We start from the raw sequence: 24,838 nt of genomic DNA, 5'->3' as shown, positions 1-24,838 counted from the left end.
CTCGCCCGACGTCTTGCGGTTCGGCAGTAAAATGGTGAAGGGGGGACAAGATCGAAAAGGTCCTGTTCACACTCTCCGAAATATATCCTATAAAACACCGACAAGCCGGCGACCTTACGGCGGTGATCGAGACTTTGAAGTTTTGCCAACAAAGGAGTCTTCGCCTATAAGTCTCCTAGCTCGACGGTCAACGGCATCCAGAGCCGCTAGTTGGTACTTAGCGGAGTCATCGTAGAGGTGACTGCAGTACTCCATGCACGACCTGACTGGTGCTTGATACAAAGTTATCAGTTGGCGCGGCGTGTCAATGTGATCAGTGATATTAATAGATATATTCCGGAAAGTGGGAGTCAAGGTAAAAGGACTCAGTTTTGCTGTGAGTAGACACGCCTGTGTTTTGGTAGCGTTAAACTCTACCAAATTGGCATCACCCCTAATCTGAAACGTATTTCAGGGCAAAGTTTAACCGCAGTACCATTGCCTCCCTGAGATGATCTCAGAACTACTAGCGCGTGGACTGGATATGTATCTCTCCATTACTGTGCTGTCGTCTGCGTACCCAACGATTCCGGGTCGTAGCAGATCGTTTACATGCAACAGAAAGAGAGTAGCGGAGAGAACAGACCTCTGAGGAACACCGGCATTAGTAACCATGAGTTCAGACGAGCAGCCATCAATGACTACTCAGAAGTATCTTTCGCTCAGGAAGTCAGGTATCCAGTCGCACAAGCTCAATGGAAGACTGTATGCCGGAAGTTTGCTAAGAAGGCAGTCATGCCAGACCCGGTCGAAAGCCTTAAAAATATCTAGAGAGACAGCTAGTGCCTCTCCATGCTTCTCTATGGCCTCACCCCCAACATGTAAGAAAAACATTCAGAATGACAGCTACAATAAAATAAAATAAAACTCACTCAGTTCGTAAAATAGGTGGTGGATTCGAAAAGTCCATATTGAATGGCGCTACAGGATCTGAAACAAAGAAAAAACCGGTCAAGTGTGACTCTGAGTCGCACACGAAGGGTTCCGTATATTGGCGTCACTCAGAAAAGCAGGTATTATTTAAATATTTTTATCGAATTATTGAAATGTCCTCCCAAAACCAACACAAAAAAAAAACACAAGTTTAATGTGTAGAGGTTATCCGAGAGTTTTAATCTAAACAAACTAATGCCAAAATAAATAATTTAATTAGAGCGTGATTGCTATCACAACATCTAATTATCCAGTTCACTATCCAAATACCGAAAATATGCGATATCGCTCCGAATCTCAGATGGAGACTAAACTAAAACCTTCAAAACACCCGTATTTATGCAAGTTCAATCTTGTTGGCCTCCTAGCAACAGATTGTATGACATCGAATGAGCCAAATATCGATTTTATCAAACTACCTTCATTTGACAATTTAATAATTTTATATTATTTTTGACGACTTCGTCTGTGTTGGCGTTTGCTGACGCACGTGCGGTGCTTTCTCGGAGTGTTTTTTTTTGTTAAAAGTAGCCGGTTTTTGTGTTTTACTAGTGTTTTTTGGTGGTGGAACTAACTGTGAGTGTTGAGAATGGAGGTGGACCCCCCTCCGGAGCCCCCAGACCCTGATGGGTCACCAAACAAAGATGCGTGTAACGCGTCTCGACAGGCGGCTTCCTCCCGGAAGCGGCCTGTCGTAACAGATGAGCCTGCTGCAGATAGCAGTAAAAACCCGGACATAAATTCAACCCAACCATCCATACAAACATTGTTTACTCACCCTTCCTTTGCCGAAGGCCCTAAAAGTTATTTAAGAGACGACAAAGGTCCGTTCATTGTTCACGTCTCGAGAGACGTCGCAGACCCATCCGCAGGGGTAACTATCCGTGCGCTTAAATTCGGTCAGTTTTTGCATACTAACAAATTCGCAAATATTATCAATGATGGTGGGACGCAATAAAATTAGCGTGGAGTTTAGTACTGCCCAAGCAGCTAACGACTTTTTGGTCAGCCCTTTACTCCCACTCACAAAATACAAGGCAATTATACCCACATTTAATATAACTAGGATGGGTTTAGTACGTGGCGTTCCAGTAGATTGGTCAATGCAGGAATTTGTCGACTCTGTTGTTCTGCCGGCTGGCTGTGGAGAGATCCTGAAAGCCCGTCGTCTCAACCGAAAGACCATCAACGAAGGCATTACTGAATGGGTGCCCACCCAGTCGGTAGTTGTAACTTTTAGAGGCCAGACGCTCCCGACCCGAATTTTCTCTTTTTATACATCGCTCCCTGTGGAGACATACAAATATCCCACGATTCAGTGCCTTAACTGTTGCCGTTTTGGTCACATTAAGACACAGTGTAGGTCCAAGCCCAGGTGCTACAGGTGCGCTCAGCCCCACACAGGAGATACTTGCGATGTTTTACTAGCAAATGCTACCTGCTTGCATTGTTCAGGTAGCCACTTTGCATCAAGTAAGGACTGTCCGGAGTTTTCACGACAACAAAGTATAAAATCGGTTATGTCTCAGGATAATGTATCATACGCTGAAGCATCATCACGGTTTCCCCCAGTCCGCAGGTCATATGCAGAGATGACAAGGGAGTTGTTCTCCTCTCCTACATTTTCTCTACGTCCTGTTAACTCCTCTCATCCCGCAAACTCATCTCGTCCTAGTACACTCGGAAAAATAATTCGCTTGACAGAGCATACTAATGCGAGCGTATGTATAACACACAAAGATACGACGCGATGCTATCCGATAATAGATACACTCACACTTACTACACTCACTCACACTTCTAGATAACCTTACCAGTCGTATAGGGTTGCAAATTTCACTTTGGTTAACATAGTTCTGATGGCCGAGTGGTAATAGTGTTGACGTTCTTAAACATGCCGTGAGTTCCAATCCTAGTGGGGGATTGCTTTTTTATTTTTGTAATTATTTATTTTGTCTTCTTTATACAGTTAAAATTATTATACTTTCAAACAATATAATTATAAGCAAGAAAAAACAAAAATAATAAAACTTTTCTATTTTAGAAGTTATTTATTTGTCTTTTGTGCAGTTCATAATTTATTATAATAAGCAAGAAATAAATAAGACGCTTGTCAAACAATTAACACATCAAGTTAACAGAAGGTATAGCTATTAAAGAAGATATAAAACATAAACTTAAAGGAAATATTATAATTATAAATCAAATTAATATTTGATAATTTGAAAATTTTAATAAATTAAAATCCATAATTAAAATAATTCTAGATAATATAATTAAAATTAAACTAACTTCATAAGAAATAGTCTGAGCCAAAAGAGGAAAAAAAATTGACATACTTTATCTACTCCTATTACTCCTATAGTAATTTAAAACCAATACCGATGTGAAGTATACTAAAAGTCAGTCAAGTATGAACGTAATGTTTTATTTACGTTTTGGGTTACTTTTAGGTTTGTGAGATGAATCAACATGTTAATTACTTAGTTAGAAATCAAAATCAATTATAACTTCTAACTGCAATAACAATAATATCACTCACAAATAGAATTAAATTATTTACCTATACTTTAATTAATAATATATAAAGGTAGGCCACCCTCGTTAGTTATTACTTTTTGTAATCGACTCGTCATGTTAGTAACCATATTCCAGCAAGTCTATGCTGTCCCAAATTGAAGAGACTCAGACCCAGGTTGAAGTTACCACTTTATTCAAAGAATATATCGTTTGCCTGTAGTTCTATTATAGTATTTTACGTCCATCCTTGTCCGACTCAAAAGATTTTTCATTGGTAAAAATAACAACATAATTACATCAGTCACAGTTTATATATTCCATTGCAAAATGAAAGTCTATGTTCCCGGTGCAAACCATTTGTAATATTTTCTTCGTAGTGTATTCCGGCAGCACGCAAATGGTTCCGCACAGTTTGCAGAGGAGATTGAGTTTTTAAAAAGGAATCCACGCTATGCATTGCAACGATGTCTTGGTGGTGATGTGACTCCATCTTACAAGTTGATGGTTTGGGCCTAGGTCAACAATTGTCTACATGCCCCGTTTCTCCGTAGTGACAGACCCACAAGCGCACGGTATTCATCTGTAAAGGATTTTATCCTGGATTAATACATAGGTTACTTTTTATCCCAGAAAATTAATTAGTTCCCACGAGATTTTTAATAACCTATATACACGGGAACGAAGTCGCGGGCATTGGCTAGTATTTAGTATATTGGTTACATTGTTATATTATAATGCGTCTGATTAAAAGTATTAAATGGATTAAAAACATTACGCTAACATTTAGAAAATACTAAATACACATAAGTAAAAAGCATAAACATAATTTCAATACGAGTAGGTTATATTTGTTTACTTACCGATATCATCGATCTCGGTTATCGAAATATTGCACTCAAATAACAATCTCTGCTTTTTAAACAAAGATAAATAGGTGTTCCACGGTGGTGAGAAGTTCAGTAGTTATTCAGTGTGAAAAATAACACAATCACACTTCACACTAATATTATAAAGCCGAAAGTTTGTATGTGTGTGTGTGTGTATGTGTGTGTGTGTGTGTGTGTGTGTATGTTTGTTACTCCTTCACGCAAAAACTACCAGACGGATTTGGCTGAAACTTGGAATGGAGATAGATAATATCCTGGATTAGCACATAGGCTACTTTTTATCCCGGAAAATCTAAGAGTTTCCACGGGATTTCGAAAAACCTAAATCCACGCGGGCGAAGCCGCGAGCATCGGCTATCACACTAATATTATAAAGCCGAAAGTTTGTATGTGTGTGTGTGTGTATGTGTGTGTGTGTGTGTGTGTGTGTATGTTTGTTACTCCTTCACGCAAAAACTACCAGACGGATTTGGCTGAAACTTGGAATGGAGATAGATAATATCCTGGATTAGCACATAGGCTACTTTTTATCCCGGAAAATCTAAGAGTTTCCACGGGATTTCGAAAAACCTAAATCCACGCGGGCGAAGCCGCGAGCATCGGCTAGTACACCATAAATGAATTCACTACTAGAATCTATTAATCCGCGTGCTCAAGTTCTATTTGACAATAATTTATAAAATAGGTAGGGTAGATTTAAAAAAAAAATTATTGTTTTGTGAGCTCGAAACATTTCAGCGATGAAGTATAACTATAATAGACCTTAACTGACTTGTTTTAAAGCTTAAATTCGTCCACATATCTACAGCCAGCACTGCAAATTAAAGTCGTGAATTTTAGACGTTATCTCAAGGTGGTTTAAGGCCATTTTACTCTGACATTATTGTGCTTCGATGATCGGATTCTATCAGCGTGGGTAAGCGGCAATACTACGCCTAGTGCCTGCTGTGGGGAAATCAGCGAAATATGTAATTTGTAATTATTGCAAGTAGGTATGGTGAAAAGAGACCGACAATGCGTTAAAGAGAGATAGGTGTAAAAGAATAAGTAAACGAGTTATGCACACACATAATGCTTCGTTGTGTTGCCGGGTTACCGATTTGTTTTGCTTTGTGTACCACGCCCAAAAAATCTTATCGGGAAACAATTATCCGTTCTCCTCGCCTCCGTGCTCCCTTACCAAAGGGTTATAATAAACAGGCTCACGAAGCTGTTATTAACAACCCACCCTCTTCCCAACCCAATGGCTGTGCTCTTGGCAACAGTCAACCCGACTTCCCTCCTTCCCAAGGGAAAATGTTAGAAAACCTTTCCGCTTTGCTCCTGAGCATCGTTGCTCCATGCAGCGAACTCCCACTACCGCCCAACGTTGCCCAAAACCTTTCCCGTCTTTTCAAAATTTTAAATAACGGCCCCAACAGCTCTACTACAATGGAACTGTAAAAGCATCAGACCTAGAAAACAAGACCTTATTTCCTTAATTAATTTGCATAGACCCGTCATAATTGCCATCTCGGAGACATGGCTGAGGCCTGGAGCCCGATTTCGGATTCCTGGTTTCTTCTGTCTGCGGGATGACAGGGATGACGGCTATGCAGGTAGTGCCATATTCATCCGGCACAATCTTTCCTTTTCTTCTCTTCCTATCCCCCCTCACAGTAATCAGATTAATGCTGTTGCTGTGAGAGCTGTAAATATTTCCTTCCTCTCTTTATATATCCCTCACCCAAACCCATCCCTGATTCCAGAAATTGAAACTATCCTTGCTTCTCTTCCCAGTCCAACTGTTCCTCCTTCTTCTCCTTCTCTCTGGGCTGGTTTCCGCACTTAAACGTTTCCGTCTGTTGTGCGTGCGTTGCCCCTCCCCGCCGAAGTCTTCACTCCAGCCATCCAAGCTCGCTCCAGAAGCCAAGTAGACCGCCCAGGTTGCCGAGGACTTCATGGAGTGAGGTTGGGGAACCCAAATGGCGTTCTCGTTGTTCTGCCACGACCATGCACTCCAGGAGCACGTGTGTCGGCGTCTCATCGACCTCCATGCAGGCCCTGCACAGAGGACTGTCGGTAACACCTATAACGAAAAGGTGTTTGTTTAGTGGGCTATGCCCTGTTATGAGTCCCACCACCTTCCTAAGTTTACCTTTGTCCAGGCGGAGTAGTTTGTTAGTTTGTCGTATATCTATGTTAGGGAAAGCCTCTTTGGCTTGCCTGCAGTCAGTTGCGTTTGCCCATAATTGGGAATGCTCCTTAAGTGTTAGTTCATGCAACCAAGTTTTATACTCACTGAAGGGTATGGGTACAATAGGCTGAGGCCCTGTCACCTTCAGCGTCGTGGCCTTGCGTGCTAATGCGTCCGCTGCCTCGTTTCCCTGGTCCCCATCATGTCCTTTGACCCACCGTAGGGTGATATCATTCGACATGGCGAGTGTTTCCAGAGCCTTATGGCAGTCTTGTATGAGTTCGGAGGTTGTCCAGAATTTAGCCAAAGCTTTGAGAACAGCTTGGCTATCTGAGTTAATGTTAATCTTAAAGTTTTTTACCTGTCGATTTGCCATTGCTATGGCTGCGGTTGTAATGCCTACACACTCTGCTTGGAAGACAGAGTTGTCCTTACCGAGTGCGTGACTTATTTTCATGTTTAGTTCTTGGCAGTAGGCCCCTGCTCCTGTGCCAGTTTTTGTTTTGGATCCATCGGTGTACACTTCTATTGCATCCCGTGTTGACTTCGTATCTATGTTTATCTCTGGATATATTTTGTATGGTTTGTCCAGTATGTGTTGTTTCCTGGTTCTGTCACATTTCCACTCCAGGCGTGGTTCTTTGGTTATGCTTTGCACTAGAATTTTAGTGTGCCTTGTGTTCTGTTCTTTCCATAGACCTGAGGTTTTCAGTCTCAAGGCTGCGAGCGTTGCTTCTTCTCTGATTTGTAAGTGTAGGGGCGGGATCCCCAGTATGATTTCAAGTGCTGTTGTTGGTGTGGTACTCATGCAGCCTGTAATGGCGAGGCATGCTTGTCGTTGAAATTTCTGTAGTTCTTGCTGGGCGGTCGTAAGAAGAGTTCTCGGCCACCATATCAAAGCGGCGTATGTTAATGAGCTTCTTACTACCGCTAGGTATAACCACTTTATTATCTTTGGTTTAAGCCCCCATTTTTTCCCCAGCATGCGTTTACATTGGTTTAGTATCGTAAGCGATTTATTAATTTTATCTTCTGTATGCCTTTTCCAGCTGAGCTTGCTGTCCAGAGTCACACCAAGGTATTTTACCTCAGTTGACAGTTTGAGGCTTGTGTTGAACAGAGTTGGTGGTTTGGTTAGCTCTATTTTCCTTTTGTTGGTAAACAGAATCATCTCTGTTTTCTTTGGATTTACGGTGAGTTCATTTTCATTGCACCATCTTTCGATTACGCGCAATGCCCGTTGCATGACTTCATATAATGTGTTCTCTAGTTTTCCACTGATTAAGATGGTGAGATCATCAGCATAACCAATGGTGTAAAATCCGCTTGTGTTTAGTTTGTTTATCAAGTCGTCAACTACAAGGTTCCACAAGATCGGTGATAGGACACCCCCTTGAGGGCAGCCTCTCGCTACTATGCCTTTTGTGACTCCGTTGATATCTAGTTGTATGATTCTTAGTTCTAATAATGCTCTTATCCAGCTGCGTATAGTTCTTGGCGCCCCGTATCGTCCCAAGGCCCTGTCTATGCTATAAGTCCAACTGTTATTATGGGTGATTTTAACACCCACCATACTTTGTGGGGGTGTTATAACTGTGACGGATTCGCTCCATCGTTGATTGACATCTTTGAGGATATGAACCTTTGTATCCTGAATGATGGCTCTACGACTCGTAGAGTTTATCCCAATTAGAACCCAAAATCAGCAGTAGATCTATCTCTTTCTTCGACTTCCCTTGCATCTCAGCTATCTTGGCAAACTCTTCCCAGTACCTATGGTAGCGATCACTTCCCAATCATCCTAACTCTAAACAATAGATCAATCCCTCCCTCCAACCCTGACCCTTTGCTAAAATATAAATTACAGAAAGTAGATTGGTCTCGCTATGCTGTCTGTAGATGACTTGATGGACTCTCTACCTTACCTTACGTGTGATGGAAACCTCTTGATTTACTATGATCTCTTTGTCAAATCTCTTAGTTCTTCTTCTTAAAAATCTTTCTGTTTCAAATCATTTGCCTTCCCCTCCCTGGTGGGATGGGGAATGCAAAGATTTGTTTAACCAGAGGGTGGCAGCAGAGAAAGAGTACACTGCCCATATGACAGAAGAGAATTTTATTAAAAACAAACATATTGACGCTAAAACAAAAAGAATGGTGTCAAAAAAGAAAAAGTTTGGCTGGACTAAGTTCTGTGAATCACAAAACATAAGAAGATTCCGCAGAACCCTCAACTACTGTGATCCTAGCTCCAACAATCCATCTGAATGGCTTAGCATTTTTGCTTTGAAGCATCAGTGTAGATAAGAAGGTGATTTGACCAATTTTGATGAACTAAGCTTTGAAATTTTGAATTAGTATCAGGGGCTCCTTTGACCAAACCAAGATCAGTAACCACAGAGGGATTGAAAATCAGGGCTTTATATGCTGTGGAGAATAGAGGATTCTTTGGTAAAGATAACAAGGGATGAGGGAGATTGGTAAATTTACGGAAACTATCCAATAGATAAGAAGAAGGATTGCGTGGGCTAAGGACTTGCGACAACTGTTCTAATTTGGTCCACAGTGGGTGAGAGGAAAGCTGTAACATTTTGCTGACAAAGCGGTCACATAGGTATTGCCGTCGGAGATGTAAAGGAGGATCAACACATTCAACTTGTAGAGCGTTAGTGGGGGAAGACTTCATTGCACCCAGGATGATTCTGAGGCAACGATATTGAATTTTATTTATCTTCTCATACACAGTTTTATTTAAGGGGTCTAAAACAAATGAGCAGTAATCAATGTGGCTACGAACTAAAGCATTATATAAGAGTTTCAGTGAGTAGGCATGAGCACCTCACCAAACTCCCGCTACTGCACGTAGAACATTGATGCCCTTTTCACATTTATTGGTTACTAGGGGATGCCCGCGGCTTCGCCCGCGTGGATTTCGATTTTTTAGATCCCATGGGAACTCTTTGATTTTGTCTTGATTTTGATGTCTGACAGATAGACAGACACACTTTCGCATTTATAATATTAGTATGGATATATTCAGTATGAGCCAATCCGTTCAGTCTGTAATCAAGAATAATACCAAGGAACTTTGCCGTATCTACTAAGTTGATGGGTTGATCCTCATAACAAAAGCTAAAGTTAGGGGTAGACCGCTTCCTCGTAAACACGACTGCCTGGCATTTAGCCACTGACAAAGATAGGCCGTGGTCAGAGAGCCACTGCCCTAGATAATAAAAAGCAGAGTTAAGACATTGGGGTATTTCCTCTACACAGTGGCGGTCTTAGGGGGTGGCGAACGGGGCAATCGCCCGGGGCCTCGCTCTTGCAGGGGCCTCGCGCAACAACCCAAGCAAATTATAAAAAATATACATTTTTTAAACATATTTTTTAATTAAAACTTTTGATTCTGATCTTTAATTACTTATTAAGGTTATTAAATAACGGTAAATTAAAATAAAGTTAGTTAACTAATTCATCGCTCGGGCAATCCCCGTATTTTATTTCGTTCGTCAGTTCTTGTCACCTTAGAATTATTTTGCTTGTAGTATGAGTTACAAAATTGTTACTGGTAAGGTTTTGGGGGTTCAAACTTCCAGACAAAGAAAGCTTAAAATAGACTAATTCTCGAATTCCTTCAGGCTTAAAATGTTGAATTCGTAAAATGTTGAATTTGCAAAATGTTGAATTTCGGAGTTGCTAAATGTTAAATCCCAAAATGTTGGATTCGCAAAATGTTGAATTTGAATTCCCAAAATTAAATGTTGAATCTTAAAAGTAAGCTTTTAATTCGCATATGCTTATACGTAATTTATAAAAAAAAAACCGGCCAATTGTGAGTCGGACTCGCGCACCGAGGCGAGGGTTCTATACTCGGGTATTTTTTTCTGACATTTTGCACGATAAATCAAATATTTCAACATTCACACAACAAATTCAACATTATAAGAATTCAACATTTTAGGAATTCAACATTTTGGACCTGAAGGCTCAAATTTACCATTCTCTTATTTAAATATATCGAAAATTTTGCGCTGGCTTCGCTCGCGCTTTTATATTGTATTAGTTGATGCCCGAAACTTCGTTCCCATCGATTCGGGTTTTAAAAAACGTCATGGAAACTCGGGATAAAGTATCTGTGCGCAAGCTATCTCTGAATTATACCAAATTTTAGCTAAGAAGATGGGCCCTGAAAAGGACTTTGGCTAATATTAATATGGTTTTTTTTGTAAATAATATATCAAAAATTTCGCGCTCGCTTCGCTCGCGCTTTTATTGTATATTCTTTGATACCCGGAACTTAATCCACATGGTAAGTTTTTGAAAATCCCCCTAGGAACTCTTTGTCTTTCCGGAATAAAAAACATGAGAAAAGTAGAGTGAGGTGCTTTGAAACATAAAATTTTGTTATGGCTGAGCTCGTTTATATTTCTCTTTTTTATCTGTATTAAACAAAAAAGTTGCGCTCGCTACATATCTTTCAATTTTATTGAATACTAGTTGACCGGCCCCAGCTTCGCACAGGGAGCCTATCTATTCCATAGACAAAATATGGGTGGTATTATGGAACAGGTAGACTCCCCGTGCGAAGCCAGGGCGGGTCAACTAGTTATGACTAAGAGTCTACTTTCTACTAAGCTATTATACTGATCGCGATCGTTATGCTGTTACCCGTTGAGGAGTTCCAGCCTCTATTTCCGAAACTGTTCATCAGGGGGCACGGCAGTGCCCCCGCCAAGACGAGCCAAACGGCGGCCGGGGCGCTACGTAGTACCTTTTTCTCGAAGTGTTTCGCCGTATTTTCGACCCGTCATAACTTCGGTCTGGATGACGCTAGAAAGCTGAAATTTTCAGTATAAGGTGTCCTCAGCAAATTTACCAAATATACTAAGTATCAAATATCTAGCTTTTATGGTTACAGATTTATTGATACCTAAAATACGCCGTTTTCGTCCCTCACTGATGATCATCACAATTCATAGTCTGTAATTCTAGGGTACTTCCAGAAGTCCTAGAAGGCTGAAATTTGGTATGTAGACTAGAAATTGCATACAAACTACAGAAAAATTAAGAAATTGGCAATGCCCCCCCTCTACGACTCTTATGGGAAAAGCAAATCTGTAAATTCTGTCGGTAGAATGCTGATATTTTCAGGATAAGATGTTCTTGGCAAATTGATTAAACACATTGAGTATCAATTGTCTAGCTTTTATAGTTTCAGATTTATTGACAGTCAAAACTTCTAGTCTGTAATTCTAGGGTACTTCCCGAAGTCCTAGAAGGCTGCAATTTGGTGTGTAGACTAGAAATTGCATACAAACTACAGGAAAATTGAGAAATTGGAATTTCCCCCCCCTCTACGCCTCTTATGAGAAAAGCAAATCTGTAAATTCTGTCGCTAGAATGCTGATATTTTCAGGATAAGATGTACTTGGCAAATTGATTAAACGCATTGAGTATCAATTGTCTAGCTTTTATAGTTTCAGATTTATTGACAGTCAAAACTTCTAGTCTGTAATTCTAGGGTACTTCCCGAAGTCCTAGAAGGATGAAATTTGGTATGTAGACTAGGAATTGCATACAAACTACAGAAAAATTGAGAAATTGGAGTTTCCCCCCCTCTACGCCTCTTATGAGAAAAGCAAATCTGTAAATTCTGTCGCTAGAATGCTGATATTTTCAGGATAAGATGTCCTTGGCAAATTGATTAAGCGCATTGAGTATCAATTGTCTAGCTTTTATAGTTTCAGATTTATTGACAGTCAAAACTTCTAGTCTGTAATTCTAGGGTACTTCCCGAAGTCCTAGAAGGCTGAAATTTGGTATGTAGACTAGGAATTGCATACAAACTACAGAAAAATTGAGAAATTGGAGTTTCCCCCCCTCTACGCCTCTTATGAGAAAAGCAAATCTGTGAATTCTGTCGCTAGAATGCTGATATTTTCAGGATAAGATGTCCTTGGCAAATTGATTAAGCGCATTGAGTATCAATTGTCTAGCTTTTATAGTTTCAGATTTATTGACAGTCAAAACTTCTAGTCTGTAATTCTAGGGTACTTCCCGAAGTCCTAGAAGGCTGAAATTTGGTATGTAGACTAGAAATTGCATACAAACTACAGAAAAATTGAGAAATTGGAATTTCCCCCCCCTCTACGCCTCTTATGAGAAAAGCAAATCTGTAAATTCTGTCGCTAGAATGCTGATATTTTCAGGATAAGATGTACTTGGCAAATTGATTAAACGCATTGAGTATCAATTGTCTAGCTTTTATAGTTTCAGATTTATTGACAGTCAAAACTTCTAGTCTGTAATTCTAGGGTACTTCCCGAAGTCCTAGAAGGCTGAAATTTGGTATGTAGACTAGGAATTGCATACAAACTACAGAAAAATTGAGAAATTGGAGTTTCCCCCCCTCTACGCCTCTTATGAGAAAAGCAAATCTGTAAATTCTGTCGCTAGAATGCTGATATTTTCAGGATAAGATGTCCTTGGCAAATTGATTAAGCGCATTGAGTATCAATTGTCTAGCTTTTATAGTTTCAGATTTATTGACAGTCAAAACTTCTAGTCTGTAATTCTAGGGTACTTCCCGAAGTCCTAGAAGGCTGAAATTTGGTATGTAGACTAGAAATTGCATACAAACTACAGAAAAATTGAGAAATTGGAATTTCCCCCCCCTCTACGCCTCTTATGAGAAAAGCAAATCTGTAAATTCTGTTGCTAGAATGCTGATATTTTCAAGATAAGATGTCCTTGGCAGATTTATTAAATGCACTGAGTATCAATTGTCTAGCTTATAATAGTTTCAGATTTATTGGCAGTCAAAACTTCTAGTCTGTAATTCTAGGGTACTTCCCGAAGTCCTAGAAGACTGAAATTTGGTATGTAGACTAGAAATTGCATACAAACTACAAAAAATTAAGAAATTGGAAATTTCACCCCTCTACGCCTCTGTATGGGGGAAGCAAATCTTTAAATTCTATCGCTAGAATGCTGATATTTTCAGGATAAGATGTCCTTGGCAGATTCATTAAACGTACTGAGTATCAATTGTCTAGCTTTTAAAGTTTCAGATTTATCGACATTCAAAACCTCTAGTCACAAATTCTAGGGTACTTTCTGAAGTCCTAGAAGACTGAAATTTGGCATTAAGTAGGAATTTCAAGAATTATGAACAACAGATAAATTAAGAAATCGGGTCCCCCTTCATCCCCTCGTATATGAGATGCATATCTGTAAAATCTGTTGCTCGAATACTAAACTTTACAGGATAAGATGTCCGTGGCAGATTTATCAAAGGTACCAAGTATCTGTGTTTCCTGAAGTCCTAAAAGACTGAAATTTGGTATATCTGCTTCAAAATTGAGTTGCAAGATTCCACCCGAACAAATATACTTACATACGAGTACATTGCAAGTTGAATAGAAGCTTTAAAAAAAGAGGTAACGATAGAGAGTGGGCCATGAAAATGATGTACCTACAAGAAATAGATCCAAAAAAAATTTAGGGCACCTGCCAAAAAGAAATGAAATCCCACCAAAAACATTTCATGTAAAAAGTTAGCCAAGACTCACAAGTTCATAATGTTTTCACTGTTAAAAAGTTATGAGATCTCTAGTAGAGCCAAGCCCCTAGCTGAGCTTAGATTTGTGCTGGCCATGGGACCTATCCCAAGTCCAAAGTAATATAGCTCTTAAATGTTCTTGACTTTATCACATTTATAACAATAAATAACAAATCACTCTACTTACAAGCTCTGATTCTACAAACCCTATATCTTGTTAAAAAAAGTACGGCTTGGCCGTTTAATGTTCGTAAAACTATTACATGACATAACATATTAAACGTTAAAAGTTATTAAACGGCCAAGCCGTTTTTTTTTTTAAATTTTAGAGTAATTAAAGAGTAGGGCACACCATCTTCCCCAGGGGTTGAATCTTTCAGACCACTGAGAGCAATCCGAAGCTCTGAAAAGGAAAAGGGGGCATCCATTTCGCCCATAATGGGTGCTGGTGTAGAAACTGGAAGATCGTCCCGATGGGGAACAGACGGGGGAGCGAGTTTGTCAGCAAAAATGCTAAGCCATTCAGATGGATTGTTGGAGCTAGGATCACAGTAGTTGAGGGTTCTGCGGAATCTTCTTATGTTTTGTGATTCACAGAACTTAGTCCAGCCAAACTTTTTCTTTTTTGACACCATTCTTTTTGTTTTAGCGTCAATATGTTTGTATGTTTGTATTTAATAAAATTCTCTTCTGTCATATGGGCGGTGTACTCTTTCTCTGCTGCCACCCTCTGGTTAAACAAATCTTTGCATTCCCCATCCCATCAGGGAGGGGAAGGCAAATGATTTGAAACAGAAAGATTTTTACGAGGAATATTGGAGTCGGCCGAAGAAATAAGAGATTTGACAAAGAGATCATAGTAAATCAAGAGGTTTCCATCACACGATTTGACGATTTAATAATTTTATATTATTTTTGACAATTCAAATCAATTTTTAAAAGTAACCTTACACGTATCACTCTAGAAGAAATAACATATTAATTTTTTAATTTTTCTTTTATTATCTGTTATAGCAGTAATAGTAGAAATCGAACTCTGTGAGTCAAAAGTCAAAATCATTTATTTTCATTTGAAAAATGTGAAAATTTCTTCTCTCTATCTATTATGGTTCACGAGACACAGCCCGCTAACAGACAGACGGATGTACAGCGGAGGCTTAATAATAGGGTCCTGTTGGCATCCTTCTTAAAAATATTTAAAAGATTTTCAGTTGTAATGTATTTGTGGATGGCTTGGTAGGATTTACTGGCAAGACTTGCGTCTATGTGCTACCCGGCGCGCGACGAATCTTCAGGCATACCCATGGCCGTAGCCAGGCAAAGAGAAATTGATTTCAAATGCATAATAACTAGTTCACGAATTTACAAGCTTTTTGTAAAGCTATCAAAAAATTTCTTGTTGTTTTCTATCTTGCTGCCAAATTGAAAGGTAAAATTCCACTAGGCAACTAGGTATTCACCCCGTCAAGTCTGGCTACGGCCTCTTTAATTTTCTAATTTTCTTAATGCAAAATCTGCTTAATTTTCTAATTGCAAAGTCAATTAAATAACTTTGCAATTAGACATTGTAAGGTCTACATCTCCTGAGGATGCTCCGGTGTCGGGGCGAAACGCGCGTCGAGTGGTGTTGGGTTTTGTGTGGTTCTGCGTACCATACAGATTTCTTTGGTTTGGCGGATTATAGCAAATTAAGCTTTTGGTTCCTTGTATATCATGGACTTACGTAAAATAACGTCTGCTTCTATAATACAACAAAGAGCGTTTCACTATAAAGAAGTATATTAAAACTTACACCATGCTTATAAAAAAAATGATTACCTTCAGGTGGAGGCGGTGGAGGCGGTGGAGGGGGCTGTAGCATGTCATTCACTTTGTGGTGCAAAGCATGCGCGCGCAAAACACCAGTCCTGTAGAAATTCTGCTCTTCAAACACAGTGGCATGCACATACTTGCAATTTGCAAAAGTGCACACTGAATTTTGAAAGTTTCTGCAGAAGGTGTACACTCCTTCCAGTTGTGATAAATCATGTTTGTGGGCGTATTTACAGTTCCTTTCTCTTTTGCAGTTTCCCCTTATGAAATCCCTGCATATGGTTTGATCTGTGGGGGTTTCTTCTTGGCCTCCTTGTAGATTAGGGATGTAGTCTTGTGGTGGGGGATATGTAGGCAAAGGAGGCCAAACTTCAGGCCTCTGCCAGTCCAGACGAAGATCCATTCTTTTTAAATTTGGAGGTGGCGGTGGATCCGGGGCACTTAGCGCCACTGGTGGTACACGAGTTCCCGAAGTGGTGGTCTCTAAACGAGACATTATGATTTTTTTCATGTTGTAAAATTTGGCGATGGTTTGAATTTGATTAAATGCTCTTCCACTCCAACTAAAATATATTATAAACTAGAGTCCATTTTAGTGGTGGGCGTTGCGACGACGAACCGTTTATACCTAAAGACTGTTTTCAAGTGTTTTCTGTTCTGACTTCTGCGACGGTGAACACAGACCACGAATCGTGAAACCGTTTTCACTAGGGATGGGCGTTGAATGAACGGACTAGTCCAAACTGTCCAATAGACGGTTAAAGACTCATCGACGATTCGACGGTCCTCCGTCCATGCGTTATCTAGTCGAATTATTAGACGGGTAAACGGACGCAACGTCAGCGTCACACATAGTCTTAGTCGGTTAATACAGTTTATTTGTTAAATCAAACAAATTTGAACCATGTTATCTAAGTCATTGAGTTCATTTAAAATGTGTGATTGATGGACGATTTGCCATGTCAACGTAATGAACAATGGACGTTTTAACTTCAAGAGAATTTGAACCTTAGCAACGAAGTAAAGGCGGTAATTTATTAAATAGTTTCTTGCGAGCGAATTCGTAGAAATCAACATACCATTCAATTTGAACTCGATGAAAACGTCACGTCGCAGCGTCGACTAGTCGACGAATTGAACTAGTTGCTCGACTAGTCGATGAACGTCCATGAACGGTCTAGTCTCGTTTACGGAAAATGCGTCGACGACCCATCGCTAGTTTTCACGTCCTGGGTCAGTCATACAGTCTTCGTTGCACAAACCAGTCTTCGAATAACTTAGTGCGATTTTGTATTTTAAGGCTAAGAAAATACAGTCGAAAGTGAATTGATGCAACGACACACGTCGTCGCAAACGTCGCGTCGTCCTTAACGTTCACGTTCGTTCTTAAAATATAGTTCCTACCGTTTTAAAGAACAGTGTTCCGTTCTGCGACGGTGAAACCGTATTCACGTCCTGGGTAAAACAGTCTTCGTTGCACAAACCAGTCTTCGAATAACTTGGTGCGATTTTGTATTTTAAGGCTAAGAAAATACAGTCGAGAGTTAATTGATGTAACGACACGCGCGTCGCGAATGTCGTTCCACGTTCTTTCTTTAAGTAGTTCTTACAATGAAAAGTGAATCTTTTGACCATGACATACAGTCGATAATGTACTACCACCAGTAGAGTGACCTATGCTGTAAAGAACGGTTGTCGTTCTTCCGTAACCGAACGGTTCCGTTTTCTGTAACCGTTTTCGTCGTCAGGAAAACGGTTGCGTTTCGTCCGACAAAAAAGCGACAACGACCCACCACTATTCATGAAAGAAGTCCCCCAGACGCAGCGCTGTACTCGCGTGACGTAATGTTGCCATTTATGAGCAAAAAAATTACCTATTTTACATTTAGCAATGTAATTTTAAATCAAATAATACTATTTCCTGCATACTTCGATGAAACAATATAAGCTCTTAAATTGTATTAAGAAATAAATACATTTTAGATAGGCTGTAATTTCATTACTTAAGCCCATACTATAACAATAGTTCAGATTAGTGAAACATGCATATTTCTGTTATGTCAATAGTAGTTATATTTGGGCATTTTTATCAAAATGTCTACCAACCCACTCATGGGATGACCCATGCAATAAATCCAAATAACTAACGTTATTATGACTCTGTAAGTGTCGTGCTACTTATTATTAAATAGTTTAAAATGACTAAAGCTTTCTTTTCATTAAGTTGTTAGGTGAGAAACTTAAAACAAAGTAATGAAAGCCGACGATTTTTGTTCATGACCGCTACCGAAAACAAGGGACAGTACCTACTGCGAAACGTAGAATGCCACATTTCTGAGTTTAATTTTATTACTTTGTTTTAAGTTTCTCACCTAACAATATAGTAAAAAAGGAAACTTTAGTCTTTTGAAACTATTTAATAATAACACAACACTTACAGAGTCATAATAACGTTAGTTATTTGGACTTATTGCATGGGTCATCCCATGAGTGGGTTGGTAGACATTTTGATAAAAATGCCCATTTACCTATATTTCTGCTATGTAAAAAGTATATTTTTATTTACTTATATAAGCGGTGTTCTACCTAGGTACTTACAGGGAAAAGATGAGAAAATAGGGTAAAGAAAAGCATTATAATTTTTTATTCAGAGTTTTAGTGAATAATTGTGATCAGCGGCTATAGGAACATCACTGTTTGAAGAGTGGATGGAAACTGAATCAGATTCTGTTTCAGTATCACTAGCCGTAGATATAATTATTCGGTTGATCTCTTTATCCATAAGACCATCATTTTTTACATATTCCTCCTCTAAATGTTCGACATGCGTGCACTGAGCTGTCCAATCTTCCACCGTAATAGACTCAAAGGCCTCTTCAGTTAATTTTACAATTTTTTTTGGATCTTGTGCCACGTTCTTATCCGCCACCTTTCTTTTTAGAAGGCTCCAGATTTTCTCAATCGGGTTGAGGTCACAATGGTAAGGCGGCAACCTTAATACTTCGTGTCCATGAGGTGTTAATAATTCATCCACTGCAAATGTCGGTGGACCTTTATTTTGTTTGATTAGCTCAAACAGCACAGCTTTTCTCCAGGTGTCTTCAAAATATATACCCTTTTGCCGGAGCCATTCCTGCATACTGCTTTTTATATTTGACATTGAAGGGGCTTTGTTTAATTGAGTGCAATGGTAAGGAGCGTTGTCCATTACCACAAGCGACCTTTCAGGTAGATTAGGTATTAGTTTTTCCGTCATCCATTTTAAGAAATTTGCAGAGTTCATGTCATCGTGGTAATCTGAGGACTTTGATTGGGATTTGAACATTAATAATGCACCATTTATGAATCCATCTTTTGTTCCCGCATGAGCGATTATCCAGCGACTCCCTGATGACTCTGAGACGAACATTCCTGGCTCGTCCTCACTCTGCCAACAACTTTTTGTATGATAAGTATTGTGTACCTATATAGGTCTCATCTAAGTATACAACGGGTCGTTTTTCCACAGTACGATTTATTCGTATTTTATCCAAATATCTTGCACGCCATGCGGTAATGTCGTGACGTTCCATAAGTAGTTTGCGTCTGGATTGACATCGCTTGTACTTGAAACCAATCCTATTTAATATCCTGTGCAATGTGGTGATGCTTCCCTGAAAATTGATGTCTTCTCTCAGAGCTGACCGTAATTTAGCCAATGTTGGAAATTCTTTATGCACAATGTAAAAACTGTGAATTTTTTGCCGGATAGCGCACAAATCGAACCCGTCTAAGTCGAACTTTTTCGGATGCGGGCGAATCTTCCCCGGGGTGACAATTTTGCTCTGACACACCTGCATTTAAATAATGACCAATTAAAAATAATAGCAACTTTAAGTTTATAATGTTTATGTACTATGTAATATATGTTTTAATTTCAGTTTCATCACTATTTGTTCATTTTTGTCGCAAAAATGAATTTATATCATAAAAAAAGTCCCATCAATACAGCAAAAAATTTTTATATGGCAACTCTAAAAAGAACCTGTTATGGCGGCGCAGGGGGGAGACACTTATGTGTTTGCTAAAAATACACAGCGTTGCTATGAAGATCATTTTGTGTGGTGTGCACTCTTCCTTAATTTTTCTATGTGTACTCACCTTTAATCCTGCTATGTTGGTATTTTACCTGTCTGTCACCTGCGACTTGCGAGGGCGCCCAATCTCTCCTAAGTTGGTCAGCCCTCTTTACTGTCATAGCGTTTTGTGAATTCCTGCATTATCGGACGAAAACTTTCATTTTTCGGAAAAAAGTTGATTTTAAAAAGTTTTCATGGACTTTTAAACGGATATTTCGTGTTCGAAAGTGAGAATTTAATGCCACAGAGGCAAAATGAGTAAAAACAGTGATAAAGACTCGCAAAGTGAGCCATATTCTCAGTCTCATGGAGAGAAAAGAAGTCACGACTCATCATCATCAGATGATAGCAGCGGGAAATCCGAGTCCGAATCGGAACGCGATTGTGCGCGTCCCCCGAATAAAAGAACAAGAAGAGTAAAGGAGAATGGGGACCCACGAATAGACCTCTTATTGGACCATGTTAGTCAACTATCGAATTATCTTCAATTGTATATGCCATATAATGTGAGGGCAAGAGCTGAGTTGCCTGCGACGGCGAGTGGGGAGATACCATCATGCTCCTCTGCAGAATTTTCCCAGAGCTGGACAGCTGGATCTAGGTGAAAATGAGACAGTAATAGATGTAGCAAAGATTATAAGAGATGCTCCGGCAGAACGGGTGCAGGCTCTTTGTAGACTGCAGAGATTCCACACAAATCAATGGAAAGATGTTAAATATTCGAAAAGTCTGCAGACGTTACTGGCGAGACCGGGCTTTGCAGATTTGAAGGTTAATGATGAACTCTGCCACTTGAATAAAGGGAAGTATTTTTTAATGAGCACGGAGAGAGTGCTGGCGGGGCTCACGAATGGACTGTTTGAGCATAGAGAGCTAATGCGGAACAATTTACAGGAAATAGTAAATTGGGCAAGCAATTCGAGAGGCGAGTTGAGTTGAAATAAATTTTCTGTTATTTAAGAAAGTCCGGAGTCCCAGGGCCACAAGAAAATGGATCAGATCCTACAAGTGGTATGTGGGAAGAGGGCCGAGTGTATTGAAGTGCGAAGGGACAGACTTATAGCAGAGGTGCAGAATAAGAATTTGCAAGCTACGTTGAAGAATGTTCCTCCAAGTGCCAATTACTTTTTGATCCTAAGGCATTAACGCCGGTGATTCAATCTTTGGGGGGATCGGGTTCGTGGCTGACTGTACCTACATATTTGAAGGAAGGTAAATCTTTCAAAAATAAAAACAAATCAGAGGGTGAACCTATTGCTTCCACATCAAGGCATGTGGATCAGGGATATCGTAGCTCAACCTTCCGTCCTGGAAGGAATAAGACTTTTGTAACGTGTACCTGAGCGGTCCCGTTACATCCCTTATTTAGATTGCATATTTTTTTTTATATTAACGTAACCTTAAATCTGTTTGTTCACCTTTTTATATGTCATATGTCAGTGTCCCAAACTTCACCATGACGTTTAGGCGTGACGTTTGGGAATGTAATTCAACGATCTGTCAAACCCTCTTTCATATTGGAAAAAAAACTGGTAACATTTTGACAGCTCGTTTACCGAACGAAGTTGGCACTTTTCGGTGGCCATCTTGAAGCTTCACTTTTTCTTCTTACATTGACGTGCAAACATTTGCTCGTCAAATTATTTTTCTAAAAATGTGAAAGTTAAACTAAATAAGTATTATAATGGGCCTGAGGGCTATAGAGTGGTAGGACACGGCGCTTTTAGCGGTAAGTGTTCATTTTTCTACCCAATCTCGCCATTAGAACATTGAATTTTCCAACAAGAAAATGGATGAAAATTTTAACCTAACATTTCCTTGTTACAGCCGTTGATCCTAGATCTTCGTCCCTAGATCGACCTTCCCAGATTGTTATTATTTAACGCCTCATTTGATCATTTATCATGGGGATTTTCTGTAAATATCATTTTGGATCTAAATGTTACGTGTTAAATCGGATTCCATCCCGGAACTGGTGTGATGGATTGCAGTTTTCGGCCTGTGGAATTAGTTAACTATTCGACATGTGCCTAGCTTATTCTCTATTTTAACAAATTTTGTGATAATTTTGTACTTTATTTTTTTATAACCTAGTGTGTGGCCATGTGGCCCAGGTTACTATAAGTTTGTTTATTTTTGATCTTTGTAAAATATATAATATATAAAATTAAGACAAGAACAAAGGGGCGGTACCTATTATAAATTGTCATATTTTCTTTTCCTCTTTAATAAATAAAATCTTGTAGGAAACTTTAGAAATTTAATAAATTAATTTTAATAATAAATTTTAAATTCTTTGATTTTTATTCACCAATATTTATTTCTTGTGGACATTTGGCGTCCCGGACTAGAGAGCACGGCTAGGTGGACCGAATCTCTGACTTGCGATTAAAAGTCCAGGCCTCGGCAAGTCTATCTGAGGAGATTTCTATCCAGCTGGCTGGCGCCCGAAGGTTTTCCCTATATCCATTCTATGTATATATACTTTTGTCAGCTGGAAGTAAAAGTAAGATTTAATTTTATTGTTTTTATTATTATTTTTTTTAAATAATTTTATTTTAAATTTTTCACCTATTGGGGGGTGAAAAATTTCTCTGTTACAATTGGCGGCCCCGAACAGGGACCGATTTTTATTTGGGAACCTAGTTGTGTTGATTCTCATAGTATTGGTGAATAAATATTTTAATTGTCCTCGTTCTTGTCTTAATTTGTATTTTTTGTAATATTTTAAGGTGTATTGTATTCTTGTAACTTATTTTTTTTCTTTTTTGAATTTTGTATGCCTAGATACTAAGATGTTTGTCTTAACATAGCAATTTAAGTGTGCTCGCCTAGTTAATAGTTTATTTTGAGGTTTTTTGTATTACTATTATCTATGTGTTACTAGTGAAAATGCTACCTTACCTAAAAAGGCCATTTCTTTGTAAGAAACGGAGCCAAAAACTTGATAGGTGTCGCTGTGACCAGTTTTCTCTTGAAAATGATAGGTGCACGACGATGGAAAATCTATTTTACTTGATTTTATCTATTTTATTTAGGCTTTTTCCAAATTTTATTAGAAGAATCTTCTAGAGAATAGACAGCGTTTGTAGTCCCAGGTCGTGGTCTATTTGTATTCGTTAGGATGTTATTTGGTATGACAAATGCACCGTCGAATTACACAGACTTTCTGATCGTTTGTTTGGACCAGATTTTGATAACAAAGTCCTGTTACCTAGATGTTATTATTATTTTACTTTCAAAAGATTTTAAATTCATTCAGCATTTTGGATAAATAAATATCAAAGATTAAAAGATTCTAGACTTGCAAATAACTTAAATAAATCTGAATTTTGCTAAAGAATATAATATTCCAAAAATATTTCATAATATACTCCTCAGAATTACCCAGTTGAACGCTTTAACAAAACTATTGAGACTTGCTTAGCATGCTATGTTGAAAGCGATCATAGAACCTGGTCTAAATATTTACCCCATGTTCAGGCAGCTATTAATGGCACTATTAATTTAGTTACAGGATACACACCTAATTTTCTTATGTTTGGTAGGGAAGTTTTCCTTGATGGATCCCTACATAAATTTTATTCTATCTCTGACCCTTCTAAGTTAACTATTGGTAGTCGTTCAGATTATTCGGACGCACTTCTTACTTTGAGTAATGTTTTTGATAAAACTGTTAGTAATCTGGCTAAATCATATAGACGAAATGCCAAATACTACAATGAAGGAAGAAAAAGCATTTCTTATTGTGTTGGAGACACAGTTTGGAGGCGCAACTTTGTGCAATCCAATGCTGCTTCTTTCTTTTCCGCAAAATTAGCCCCTAAATTTGTTAAATGTAAAATAATAAAGAAAATTTCAGATAATGTATATTTATTAAAAGATTTGGAAAAAAATAGTACAGGTAGATACCATATAAAAGATATTCTTAAAATTTGACAAAATTAAAACTTAAAATTAATTTTAACAGGAAAAGAATCTAGCAGAAGCTAACACAATAAGGACTCATTATTATTTTGTGTAGGATTTTTTTGGCTCCTTTGTCAGTCCTACCGATTTATAGGTTGCGGCTATGCAGTTGAAAGAAAGAAAGAAAGAAAAGAAAGAAAACTTTTTTTATTTGATCACTACATCACATTACAATACAATATATCTTAAAACTAATTGAATGAATATCTACATAATAATATTATACTTATAAGTTAACATATACTAAAATTAAAATGTCCCATGTGACCAAATATAGGTCTCCCACTCAGCATAATGCTGCAGCAAGCTGCAGCGCTGGTTTTCAGTGGGAGCCTTAAAGAGTGAGGTCACGGACTACAAGTTACCTAATTTAAATATAAAATAATTATAATATAATAAAAAAAAAAAAAACAAAGCAAAAAGACTAACGATATAAAAATTAAGGTGCAAAGACAAGCAAGAAAAATAATGAATGCAATCTAAGATTATAATCTAATAAATTATAAAGTGCGGCTTAAGTGCTGTAACGATACTGTGCTGATTGATCCAAATAGTAAATATTTAATATAATAATTAATTTTAATTTGTAATTTTTTGTTGCAAAAGAAGATATGTTTTCAGTTTAGTTTTAAAAATTCCAAGGGACATAGGCAATTTTAACGGTGGTGGTAAATCGTTCCAGCACTTAGTGGCCGCAAATTTAAAACTTCCCTTAAATGCCGCTGTTTTATGCTTTGGTGTAGACAGTAGGAGATAGGAATTACGTGTAATGCGTGTTGACTTATCACCAAACCACATTAGTTTATTACGCAGGTATTCTGGG

At 38.6% G+C, this 24,838-nt stretch overlaps 2 protein-coding genes across 2 annotated transcripts; both read right to left on the bottom strand.

Moving 5' to 3' along the window:
- Positions 1–907: 907 nt before the first annotated feature.
- LOC123879841 (zinc finger CCCH domain-containing protein 10-like) lies at positions 908–16,506 on the bottom strand. The gene is made up of 2 exons (XM_045927734.1): positions 15,935–16,506; positions 908–969 (listed from the first exon to the last, which is right to left on the bottom strand). Exons 1-2 carry the CDS (start codon positions 16,437–16,439, stop codon positions 908–910), a joined length of 567 nt encoding a protein of 188 aa, XP_045783690.1. The 5' UTR covers positions 16,440–16,506.
- A 2,069-nt stretch (positions 16,507–18,575) lies between these two features.
- LOC123879840 lies at positions 18,576–19,383 on the bottom strand. Its single transcript, XM_045927733.1, has one exon. It carries the CDS (start codon positions 19,335–19,337, stop codon positions 18,576–18,578), a length of 762 nt encoding a protein of 253 aa, XP_045783689.1. The 5' UTR covers positions 19,338–19,383.
- Positions 19,384–24,838: the final 5,455 nt, after the last annotated feature.

The sequence above is a fragment of the Maniola jurtina genome, chromosome W (genome assembly GCF_905333055.1).
Source record: "Maniola jurtina chromosome W, ilManJurt1.1, whole genome shotgun sequence".
In the NCBI taxonomy this organism is placed as follows: Eukaryota; Metazoa; Arthropoda; class Insecta; order Lepidoptera; family Nymphalidae; genus Maniola; species Maniola jurtina.
This window is presented reverse-complemented; position numbering and strand designations above follow the sequence as displayed.